A 12,348-nucleotide genomic window follows, 5' to 3' on the forward strand; every position below is an offset into this window, starting at 1 on the left:
GATGTGTTTACACACAAAATAGTGGTAACCTTCACTGAAATCTGCACAATCAGGCTCCTACCACATTTCATTCCTTTCCTCCATTCTTCCATCTTCCTTCCTCTGGTTCATTTTATAGAACAGTCCACAGTGTTGCTCATCATTTCCAAATATTCCCCTTAAATATATTTACTTTGGACTTGAGTTGCTCCTGGAACAGTCTTAACATTGCAACCTTGTTGGCTTGCATCAGAAAATCAGTGGTTTCATTTTGTTTTAAGTGAACTTCAGTGTCCTAAATGTAATTCTAAACTAACAGCAAAGCTCATGCTTCTGGCAATTGTGCTCATAAATAAGCGTAATAGGATACAGGGTACAGATTGCAAGCATTTAAGATCCTCTGTAGATTTTATGGTCTTTGCAGAATTTAAGCTTTCAATTAAAAAAAATATATTTTTAGGCCTTTTTTTGGAAAAATAACCTTTTTCCTGTTTATAGAAACAAAATGGAGCCAGATCAGATCTGAATTTCCTACATTCATCTTCAGGGAATGTTAACTTGAAAGCTATCTGTGGCCATTTCAACATAAAGATAGCTTGAAGAAAACAAAAAAAACCATAGCTCTTGTTTCTGAAGCCCGATTATAAAAGAATACATATTTTTAGACTGAAATTCCATATGATTTTGAAATAAAGTGTTCATGCATAAATGACTGCATCTCTTACCACTGAAATATTTAAGGCAGTTACAAACAGTGTCACATGGTAGCCTTACTAATCCAGAATTCTCAAATACTCTTTCAGTTGTGTCCTTATTTGAATTCCTCACATATGTTCAGCGTTTTCATACCTCAGTTATTGAAATGGGCTTTGCTTATATTGGATGTGGGGGGAAACAGTTTTTCCAGAATGTTCCTCAGATCTATTGCCACTATAAATAAATTTATTTATTTATTACTCTGCTATATATTTTATTAATTTAGTTTTTCCAAGCATTTCAAGAACAAACAAAACATCAGATCTCACAAAAATCCAGGCTTAGTGCACTTGGCCCTTTCTAATCAAAGACTTGTTTATTAGTGTTTTTTATTTACTCAGACTGCCTTATGCACTGTCTTCTGACATTCTCTAGACAATTGCCTCAGTAGGCTGTATCTTTTTTCCCAGTCCCAGGAGGCCCAGGTGCTGAAACATCTGGCAGAAAAGAGAGAACATGAGCGAGAAGTCCTTCAGAAGGCTTTGGAGGAGAACAATAACTTCAGCAAAATGGCAGAGGAAAAGCTGATACTGAAAATGGAACAGATCAAAGAAAAACGTGAAGCTAATTTAGCCGCTCTTATTGAACGTCTTCAAGAAAAGGTAATCAGGTCATGACTCCACACCACAGCCTGCAGCAGGAATTTTGGCCAAAATTTTCAAAAGTAACTGGTGATTTTGGGTAACTCCATTTTTAGATCCCTTAACTTGAGGCACCTTAAAGGAGGCTGATCTTCTGAGGATGAGTGCTCAGAGCTTTCTGAAAACAATGTCCCATATTAAGGTGACAAGCCAAGAACTCAAAAAAATCACTAATATTTTGATAAATCTTGGCCTCCTTCTCAGACTGTACCAGCTAGTTCTCTACTATACCCAATTCTGATATGCTCTCAGGCCTGTTTGTCTGTTCCCTTTTCTGACTGAGAACTGCACCTTTACCCTTACGGGAAAAGGGTCTGTGTTTTTTAAATCAAAGGTCCCAAGTTCAAAAACAGAAAAAATGCCAAAGAAAGATTGCTTAGGTTTAATTTCTGGCTTCTAAGCGGGATTTATGAACAATGTGGAATAAATCATTTGTCTCATGTTTAACCACATTCATGCAAACAGACTGTGTTGCAATCACTCTCCTAATTGAGGGAGATTAGATCTATCTTTTGGACCCTTCAATATACATCCCCAGGGGCTGAGTGTACCTACCATTCCTAATGCAACCCTTCCAGCCTGGAAAGCAAAAAGCGCAGGAAAAGGAACCAGATGTGATAAAGTCCTTTTAACTTGTTCTGCAGAGAATGATAATTTTTCTCTGTTGGGATGTAATATGAGCTGCTATTTTGAAGCATCTAATATGTCAGCAGACAAGTGTATATACCTCTCAGTTGTCTTTGATGAAGAGGGATGTCTATTTTAGATCTATGTTTTTTTCCATCTTCCACCATCTCATCTTGTTAACTGTAGATAATGGGCATCGGAGATGGCAAATGAGGAAGCAGAGCTGGACAAGAAAAAGAGGGCAGCATTCTGTGTTATATCCTAAAGAAGGATGTAACAGGCTGTTTCAAGCAGTCTCTGGGAGCCCCAGGATTGTGCCTAACCTCCTTGACAGTGTTGTTTTAAATAAGCTTGCATGCACATATCTCAAAGTCCAGCAACTCAAAGGAAAAAGACTGTTAGTCGTCCTTGGGGTAATGAAAGGAAATAGGGAGGACAAAAGGAGCAGCTGCATGCTCTAGACTGATGTCAGAAGGAAGTCCCTTAATGTCACAGTCCATCCAGATGAGCAAGTAGATGACAGATACATGAAGTCAAAAGAATGCTTCTGAGAAGAGGCTGCTCTCTCCCCACTGGAGGTGAAGTCCAGGTGGGAAATGTGGATAGACCAAAAATTAAGAACTTTGGGATTTAAATAACAAACCCACAAGCACCCAAAATGCCGACCATGACTATGTAAGAGGGAGCAAAAATAAAACAGTGAGGCCAAAATCTTCAGAACTGGCCTCTAATTGTAAGTGCCCCAATTTTTGGGTGCTCAAAGGCTCCAGCAATCAGATGCCACTTGTGGATGCCGAAGTCAGTGGAAACGGCAAGGGATCAGCCTCTGGAAATCAGTCCTACCCTAGCCAGCTAACATTTGCCACACAAAATTAGAGGCCACCTATGAAAATTTGACCTTCAAATTACAAATGAGATCAACACAACAAGTTTGCCATGGGCCTGTTCCAAAGTCCAGTGAAGCCAACAGACAGACTCACATTAACTGCAGTGGGCTTTGGATCAGTCCCCATAAAGGAACATAACGATGTATAAATCTCACATAGGATGCTCACTGGAGGCACTCTCACTTGCAGTTAGCCATGGGTCTTTGTTGCTGTTGTCATTTTGTGTTTGTCATTGAGTTTTCAGATTATATTCTCAGAGCTAAATACATGAATGAGATCGAAATCTGATAATTAGTTTATATGAAAGGACAGCAAGAAAAAAAAATCCCCAGAAATGTACCAAACAGCGAGAAAAAAAAATACAGCTTTGTAAACACTCTGGATGGAAACTTCCCAAATTCATTCCACAGCTGTTGTTTCTGAGTACAGGCCCATGGTATAAGGAATATCTGAATTTACAGTGGCGCCAATTAATCTAAAATTAACTAGGACAGAGCTTTGTATTACAGCCATTAATGGTTATTATTCTAATCAGAAATGACCAAAGAGAAGACAAATTGGCCAGCGATGAACAGAAAGGCCTAAAGCTGAACCTTGAAGACAGCTGCCATTTTACCTAGAAGTTCTAGGAGAATCTGCAGGGCTGGCCATCCGCACAACCCAGAGGCAGATTTACAGTGAAACATAGGGTGCCCTGGCACAGGGGCTCCCCAATAACAGGGGCCCCAGGGCTGGGCAGCTGCAGGGGCAGAAGCTTGGTCCTGCTGGACCCCACTAACTCTAAATCGTCTACTGGCTGAACCTCATCATTGGAACACTCAGATTGCCCCTTCTGGGTGATCTCACTGATTTCAATATAGGAGCTATCTCGTGCCTATGTCATGTTCCACCCCCACCAGAAGCCAAGCTCCCCCCTCCCCCCACCTCTTCCCCGAGGCATGCCGCGTTCCAACCCCTCTGCCTCCCTCTCCCTCACAGTGCTTCTGCTGCCACCAAACAGCTGTTTGCCGGTGCTCCGATTGCTCTGTGAGGGAGGGTGAGGAGCAAGGCCACAGCGCACTCAGGGGAGGAGGCAGAGAAGGGGGAGGAGGCAGGGCCTTGGGGAGGGGGGTGGAATTGGGGCAAGGTAGAACAAAGGTGGGGCCCCCGCACTCCCTCTACACATATTCCCCGCAGCCTCTTGCCATGAGCTGCTCAAGCAGGGGGCTGGGAGAACCCCCACGACCCCAGCCCACACCCCCTCACACACTCCCAGCCCCCTGCCCTTCCTTACTCCTGCACTCCCCCACATCCCTACTCCCAGTTGCACCAAAAGGGAGCTCCTGTACCCCCCTCCCAATACCCACCTGCACCCCTTGCACAAGATAGGAGTGCCACACTCCAATCCCCTGCCCCAGCACTGAGCCCCTCCCACAGCCTAAATCCTGGCCAGATCCTGCACCCTAACTTCTTCCCAGATTCTGCACTCCCAGTCCTGAGCCTCCTCCCACAGATCCTGCACCCCAATGTTTTTTTACATTTTTTTTTATAAACCGCATTTATCCAATAGTTAGCTAACGGTACAAACCATATTTGGAAAGATCATTAAGTGGTCTGCCGAGATCCTCAGTGATTTTCAAGTGGTCTATGGAAAAATAAGTTAGAGTACAAAAACAATCAAGGTATCTCCGTTTATTTTCATTTACTTCTTATTACTTATAGGAGGAGGATGAAGGGAAAAAAAGAAATGAAAAACAGGGGCAGGGGGAGATAAGAGAGAATGTTCTTTTTCTTGGCTGGGTCTCAAAGAGGGGCCTCAAAAAAGAAGCTGAGCACAGGATCCCACTAACTCTAAATCCACCACTGGCTGAACCTCATCTTTGGAATACTCAGATTGCCCCTTCTGGGTGGTCTCACTGATTTCAATATAGGAGCTATCCCATGCTTATGTCAGCTTGTCCTTGAGATAGTATTCTTTGTGGTCTCCTTCACAGTGATGAGGCATACTGAATCCTCAGCTCTTTCAAACAGGGTGGACATGAACTCACTAACAGTTAGTATCAGTTGTGAGTGGGGGCTCTCAACTCCCATGTCCCTGCTGAACCCTGATGAGTTTCATACCTGGATACTGCCCAGGCATAATGGTCTCTGAAAGTTATAGAAACTAAAACACAGACTGCAGAGGTGGCGGGTGGGTGTCTGTCCCCTGCAGCAGCATCTAGATTAGTACAAAGACTTTTTCTAGGCATATAGAAGGTATGCTATTGCCCCAGGCATAGAACAGAGAACCGTTCTCCAGATAAGGTCTTGGAAAAAATTTTAAGGGAGAAAGTAGTTAAGGACATAGAGGTCAATGGTAATTGGGACGAATTGCAACATGGATTTACTAAAGGTAGATCGTGCCAAACCAACCTGATCTCCTTCTTTGAGAAGGTGACGGATTACTTAGATAAAGGAAATGCGGTAGATCTAATTTTACCTAGATTTCAGTAAGGCGTTTCCACACAGTTCCGCATGGGGAACTAGTTAGTTAAATTGGAAAAGATGGGGATGAATATGAAAGTTGTAAGGTAGATAAGGAACTGGTTAAAGGGGAGACTCCAGCGGGTCGTACTGAAGGGTGAACCTGGTCAGGCTGGAAGGAGGTTACTAGTGGAGTCCCTCAAGGATCGGTTTTGGACCGATCTATTTAACATTTTTATTACTGACCTTGGCACAAAGAGCAGGAATGTGCTAATAAAGTTTGCGGATGACACAAAGCTGGGGGGTAATTGCTAACACGGAGAAGGACAGGGATACTATTCAGGAAGATCGGACCACCTTGTAAACTGAGTAATAGTAATAGGAATGAAATATAATAGTGAAAAGTGCAAGGTCATGCACTTAGGGATTAATATAAGAATTTTAGATATACATTGGGGATGCATCAGTTGGAAGCAACAGAGGAGGAGAAGGACCTTGGGGTATTGGTTGATAGCAGGATGACTATGAGCCGCCAATGTGATATGGCTGTTAAAAAAGCAAATGCGGTTTAGGATGCATCAGGCGAGGTATTTCCAGCAAGGATAAGGAGGTGTTAGTACCCGTTATATAAGGCGCTGGTGAGACCCCACCTGGAATATGTTGTGTCAGTTCTGGTGTCCCAATGTTTAAGAAGAATGAATTCAAACTGGAACAGGTCAGAGATGGGCTACTAGGATGATCCGAGGAATGGAAAACCTGCCTTATGAAAGGAGACTCAAAGAGCTTGGCTGTTTAGCCTGGCCAAAAGAAGGCTCCGGGGGATATGCTTGCTCTATATAATATATATCAGGGGATTAACATAGGGAGGAGAGGAATTATTTAAGTTTAAGTATAATGTAGGCACAAGGACAAATGGGTACAAACTGGATATTAGGAAGTTTAGACTTGAAATTAGACGAAGGTTCTAACCATTAGGGGAGTGAAGTTCTGGAACCAGCTTCCGAGGGAAAGTAGTTGGGGCAAAAAGATTATCTGCTTTAAAGACTAAGCTTGATAAGTATATGGAGGAGATGTATGATGGGATATTTAATTTGGGCAACGATCTTGGATTATCAGGCAGATAAGTCCTGCTCAATGGCTGTGAGGGGATGTTGGATGGGATGGGAATGAGTTACTTAGCAGAGAATTCTTTCTGGTGCTGGCCTGGTAGTCTTGCCACACATCTGCTCAGGGTTAGCTGATCGCCATATTTGGGGTGGGAAGGAATTTTCCTCCAGGGGCGGATTGGCAGGCGGCCCTGGAAGGTGTTCGCCTTCCTCTGCACGTGTGGGGCATGGGTCGCTTGCCTGGGATTCTCTGCAGCTTGAGGTCTTCAAACCACAATTTTGAGGATTTCAATAACTCAGTCAGGTTAGGGTTGTTATAAAAGTAGATGGGTTACGGGTTTGTGGCTGCCTGTGCAAGGTCAGACTAGATGAATCAATTGTCCCTCTGACCTATGAAGTCTATGAAACTCTCCTGTTGAAACGTTTTGGACTAATGTTGCAGTCTTGATTCATCCAGATGACTGCTTCAGTCCTATCAGCAAGCTTCGCTTCGAGATGAGACCACCATGAGTTTGTGACCTTGAGAATATAGTTAGGTCTCCTCCCTTGCTTTTGACCTGTGAAAGTTGCAACTAGTCATGGAGTGCATTATGACTGGTGTCTCTGTTTCTGACAAGAATGCCCGGTTCTCAGAAGCTCCACCACTCGCAGGTCACTGATTCATCGTCCATTGAGGTGTGCAAGGTTGCTTCCCCACTCTGACATTAGGTCAGATGTGGGGACGCCTACATGGACACTTCTAAGCTTAATTCGTAGCTTGAGATCTGGTATCTATTGCCACCACCCAGGCCCAAGGAATGCCCCTTTCCCTGGGTAGATCTTGAAGGACCTTTCACCAATTCCCTGGGAACACAGATCACAAACCCCTTGGCTCTTAAAACAAGGAGAAATTAACCATCCCCCTCTTTTCCCCCCACGCAATTCCTGGTGAGTCCAGATCCAATCCCCTTGGATCTAAAAACAAGGAAAAATCAATCAGGTATTAAGAAAAAAGGTTTTTAATTAAAGAAAAGAAAGGTAAAAGAAAACCCTCTGGGAGAGATTAGCATACCAGCTACTCTCACAGACAACAGATTCAAAACACAGAGGATGTTCCCCTAGGCACAAATCTAGTTACCCAAAAAAAATACTCAAATACCCAATTTGTTTCTACCTGAATTTGCATAAAACAGGCTACAAAGAAATAAACATAAACCTATTTATTCCTTTCTAAAACTTACTACTCTGATTAGAGGCTGGTTCCTTGATCTTTTTCACTCCAGCTGAAACTGAAACTCTCGAACAAAGGAAAAACTTCCCTCCTTCCTTTTGAAACATCTTGTTCCCCCATTGGTTCCTCTGGTCAGGTGTTAGCTAGGCTAGCTGAACTTTTTAACCCTTTACAGGTAAAAGAGGCATTAACCCTTAACCATCTGTGTATGACAGAGGATTGTTCTGATTCTTTTCCAGTGTGGCTGTGCTACCCTTACTGACCGGCATTGTCACCATGCCTAGATGCCTTAGTGGAAATATTCTTGAGTCTTTTTCCTCAGACTGCATCTGCATAAAATGTAACCCTAAATTAGAATTGTTCCCTTTTTATTACACGTCTTCCACGAGTTCGGGTACCTTGTCAGGCTGTTGATCCTGGTGTTTACTTTGCCAGTGATGGCAACCTTAATTGCTTGCTTGTCCACTTCTCCCTCAATCACCTCTGTGCTTCTTCACATGCCATTCCTGTGCATTGGAACATTTCCACATAAGTATAAATAAAACTGTCAAATTATCCTTAAAATCTACCTCTGAAATGATGCCTATAAATTTCTCCTGCTGGCACTGGTTAGGGTAAATGATGATCTGAAATTTCTGCTTTTCTGCTCAACTTTGCTCATTTTGTTACTCATTCCCGCACCCTTCCCCATCATATATGTCTAGTTTTCCTCCTGTTGTGTCCTGTCATCTAGATTGTGAGCTCTCCAGCTACCTTGATGGAGCTATGATCCTTAACTGTAGCTCCTACATACTACTGTAATATGAACAGTAATAATAACTACCTCTCACACACAAAAATATGGTAACCTGCTAGCAAGAAGGTAATTACCTAAAGCCAGTTCACCTCGGCTAAGATTAAATTTTTGAGTGACATTTTGGAAAGCAATGGGAGTTGTGTGCATTCAGCACCTAGAAGAATTGGACCCTTAGGGTGAAATTCCCTCCTGTGCAGAGGGCATGCCATGGAGGCTACGTCACTCTTAAATCCTACTTAAGACCTCAAAACAGGACTTAAGTCGAACAGTAGTAGTGAATAAGCCTTGTGCTGGCCTGATGAATTTCATCCTTCATGAGCAGCACCCCCAAAAGATTGTTGTTCTACTGAGGCTAACTCTACACAGAGAGCAAGGAGTTTCCATTAAGAATTGTCCTGGGTAGGTGCAGCAAAGAAGAGGTTTGACCTTTCTCTTCTTGGTGTTTTCCAGGAGAGGCATGCTGCAGAGGTCCGTAGAAACAAGGAGCTCCAGGTGGAACTGTCTGGCTGAAAAAAGCAACGGTGGATGAGACACCTCCCCACCATTAGTAAACTCCCCTGCCTATATTATGGATCATGTGATATCAGTATGGGAAATGTATGACATGGTTTAAAAAAAAATCAAGAACTCAATAAAAAAACAAAAACGAAAATAAAAACAATACGGTCTCTCTGCAGAATGATTTGCTTGATGTTTAAAAAAAACTTGGATCTTATTTTGTAAATACTTACATTTTTGTTAAAAAATACAAGTATTGCATTATGCAAGTTATTTCATAATCTTACATGTCCTGTAACAGGCTTTTGATGTTGTCTATTTCCACTCAGTTGAATTTGCTAGGTCTGTTCATTTCAAGCAGCCCATGTCTAATTCCATTCCCTGCCATTTTAATTGTAACCATGCAATGAGGTCAATAGTAGGTCTATGGTGCTAGAGACCAGTCATCGCCTAATAACCCAGAAGGCTTTGTAATCAATAAGCTCTGTTAAAACAATAACTAGATCACAGGTATTGTGACTCCACATGAAGCTGTCCGGATAAAATACTCTTAAAAGATTGTGTGTTCATAATTTATTTACATCTACCCTTTGTAGAATTAAAATTAACTGGAGATTAAATTATTTGCAATGTTTATTTTGTCTGCCTTCATCAGATCAGAGGCAACAAATATTGCTTTCTTAATAAGAGCTACTGATAAAAGAATGCAAAGGACATCAATCTGAGCCAAAGTTAAGAAGCTGAGTATTATAAACAGCTAGCTATGAAAAATTCTAAATGGTACACAACAGCCATAAAAAATGCTAATTGTCTCACAAGCTTAATTCAGAAGTTGACAATTTATTGATGGAGCAATCAATCAGCATCAAGTGGCTTTGTCTGTAGATGCCATGATCTATGATATTCATTTGAAGCTACTGTGTTACACGTGTAAAAGTACAAGAGGCTACTGAATATTTCCACCAGGGACCTATGAGCTGGTTGTTGCTTTTTTTTTTAAACACTGCTGATTTCCACTCAACATAACCTGTCCTGTTCAGTGTTAGTCAACCTGACCTACTTTAAAGACATCTAGAAAAAAAGAGGGCTGATGCGGCAGGAATAATTAGACAAGGTGCTTGTGCCAAGTACGTTATCACCAAACCTAACATAACCCCTAAAATAGCTGCCGTTTTGAAGTTGTCCCTACCCCCTGGAGGTTGCTGCCTGCATATTCTACTCTTCATTAGTGCTATTTTCCTGTATGTCATTGTGAGCAAGCTGTGATTAATAAAGAATTGGGGTTCTGTGAACTGAAAAAGGGCTTGTCTGTTCTCTCGCTCCATCACGTCTCTGACACATGCCACTGTGAAATTAAAGTCCACTGACTTCATAGCATCATGGACGTTAGAAATGGAAAGGCCTATGAGTAGGTCAGGGAGCCCATTCCCCTGCCAATATAGGATTAATCCCTACACTATATATTTTTATTATTGAGACATAGTGCTTATTATTACGTGTCTCAGAGGCTGAGATACAATGCAATCCTGAAGGGTGACTTTACAGAGCACAGAATGTAATAAAAAAAGAAACCACCAGTAAAAAGTCATGTGGGGATGCAGGATTACCACTGTCAGGTCCCACAACAAGCAGATATCCTGGCCCAACACTTCCTGTCTATTAACATATTGATATTAGAGCCTAAGGAAACTCACTTCCAGGCTTAAATGAACACGGCAAAATAGCTAGAGATGGTGCTGAACAGCAGGTTTGGCTGTAGAACCAGATCTGGACTCACACCATGTAGAGTCACAGGTTTGGTCCAGAACCAAATCAAGAAAAATTTTTTTCAAATAGTTTCTGATTTAAATCCAGGAAAGCAAAGCTACTGAGAGATGGTTCCGGAAGAAAGATGGGCCAAGACAAGAAATATTTATGATTAATTTGGGGGGTTCTATGCCCCCAAATCTGAACCAGCCCAGGGTTTGGTTTTGCAAAAGGAGAATCCACCCAACAAGTTTTTCCAAAACCAAACTCAGTCCATGCAGGGCTTTTGGCTCATTTCTCAAACAATCAGCAAATGCCCACACAGTCACAAGGGCATGAGCAAAATATCAGATTTTGCAACATATAACAATAAGAGGGATAAAGCCCTTCACAAAAACTTGGTTTTGTTGTTAAATTCCTCTGTTTTTATGGCAGCAATAACAAAAGAGGAAATGGAAAACACTAGGAATTGGTTCAAATAGCAAACTTTGGATTTGGATTTCATACTCCCAAAGCTGGCAGGTGTTTGGATTTGGCATTTTGGTTGCACCCATTATAAAGGTATATTCACAGATTCCAAGGCCAGAAGGACCATTGCAATCATCTAGTCTGACCTCCTGCATAGCACAGGCCGGAGAACTTCCCCCATATAATTCCTAGAACAGAGCTTTTAGAAAACCATCCAGGAGCTCACCTAAGTTCAGAGGGGTTCAGATCAATAGATTTGGTGTGAGCGTTTCTCAAGCAAAGATAATATACTAGCACCTGAGGATCCTTCAGAACCACATTACTGCCATGTCAAATGGCTAATAAGATTTGGCACCATTTTAGCACCGTTCCTATTATGCCATCACTATATACTTTCCAGCTGATCCCCATTTATACATTTGGTGAAATTGATCTATAAAATGGGGTTGCAGATTAAAGATTTTCCTGAAAGGTCAGAATACTCAGAACACTCATTTTAAAAGCCTTTCTATCCCAGCCATTTTAAATATTTGAACTTTTTGAAATTCTGTGTGTGTGTGCAGCACCTTCAACATATAGGCCACTTCCTTAGGTGACTAACTGTACATTTGGGAGCTTAACTATATCTCCAGACAGATGTGAACATTTTTATCCTAAGCACTGAAATTGAACTAACTGAAATTGCTGCTAGATCCTTAAACAGTACAGTGCATACGGGGGATACTGTAACACCAGGGCAAATGCTTGGCCATCACAGGCCTGGTCTACACTACGCGTTTAAACCGATTTTAGCAGCGTTAAACAGATTTAACCCTGCACCCGTCCACACAAAGAGGCCCTTTATATCGATATAAAGGGCTCTTTAAACCGGTTTCTGTACTCCTCCCCGACAAGAGGAGTAGCTCTGAAATCAGTATTACCATATCAGATTAGGGTTAGTGTGGCCGCAGATCGACGGTTTTGGCCTCCGGGCAGTATCCCACAGTGCACCACTGTGACCGCTTTGGAAAGCAATCTGAACTTAGATGCACTGGCCAGGTAGACAGGAAAAGCCCCGCGAACTTTTGAATTTTATTTCCTGTTTGCCCAGCGTGGATCTCTGATCAGCACGGGTGGCGATGCAGTCCCAAATCCAAAAAGAGCTCCAGCATGGACTGTACAGGAGATACTGGATCTGATCGCTGTATGGGGA

General features: G+C 42.2%; 1 protein-coding gene across 1 annotated transcript in view; it reads left to right on the top strand.

Moving 5' to 3' along the window:
* The window catches only part of STMN2 (stathmin 2), a 63,927-nt gene extending 54,839 nt beyond the window's left edge, over positions 1–9,088 (top strand). Inside the window, 3 exon segments of the mRNA XM_032763356.2 lie at positions 1,146–1,337; positions 8,895–8,928; positions 8,931–9,088. Of these exon segments, the coding sequence (XP_032619247.2) occupies positions 1,146–1,337; positions 8,895–8,928; positions 8,931–8,992 (288 nt within the window). The 3' untranslated portion in view covers positions 8,993–9,088.
* The last annotated feature ends 3,260 nt before the right edge of the window (positions 9,089–12,348 follow it).

This window comes from Chelonoidis abingdonii, chromosome 2 (assembly GCF_003597395.2).
Source record: "Chelonoidis abingdonii isolate Lonesome George chromosome 2, CheloAbing_2.0, whole genome shotgun sequence".
NCBI lineage: Eukaryota > Metazoa > Chordata > Testudines > Testudinidae > Chelonoidis > Chelonoidis abingdonii.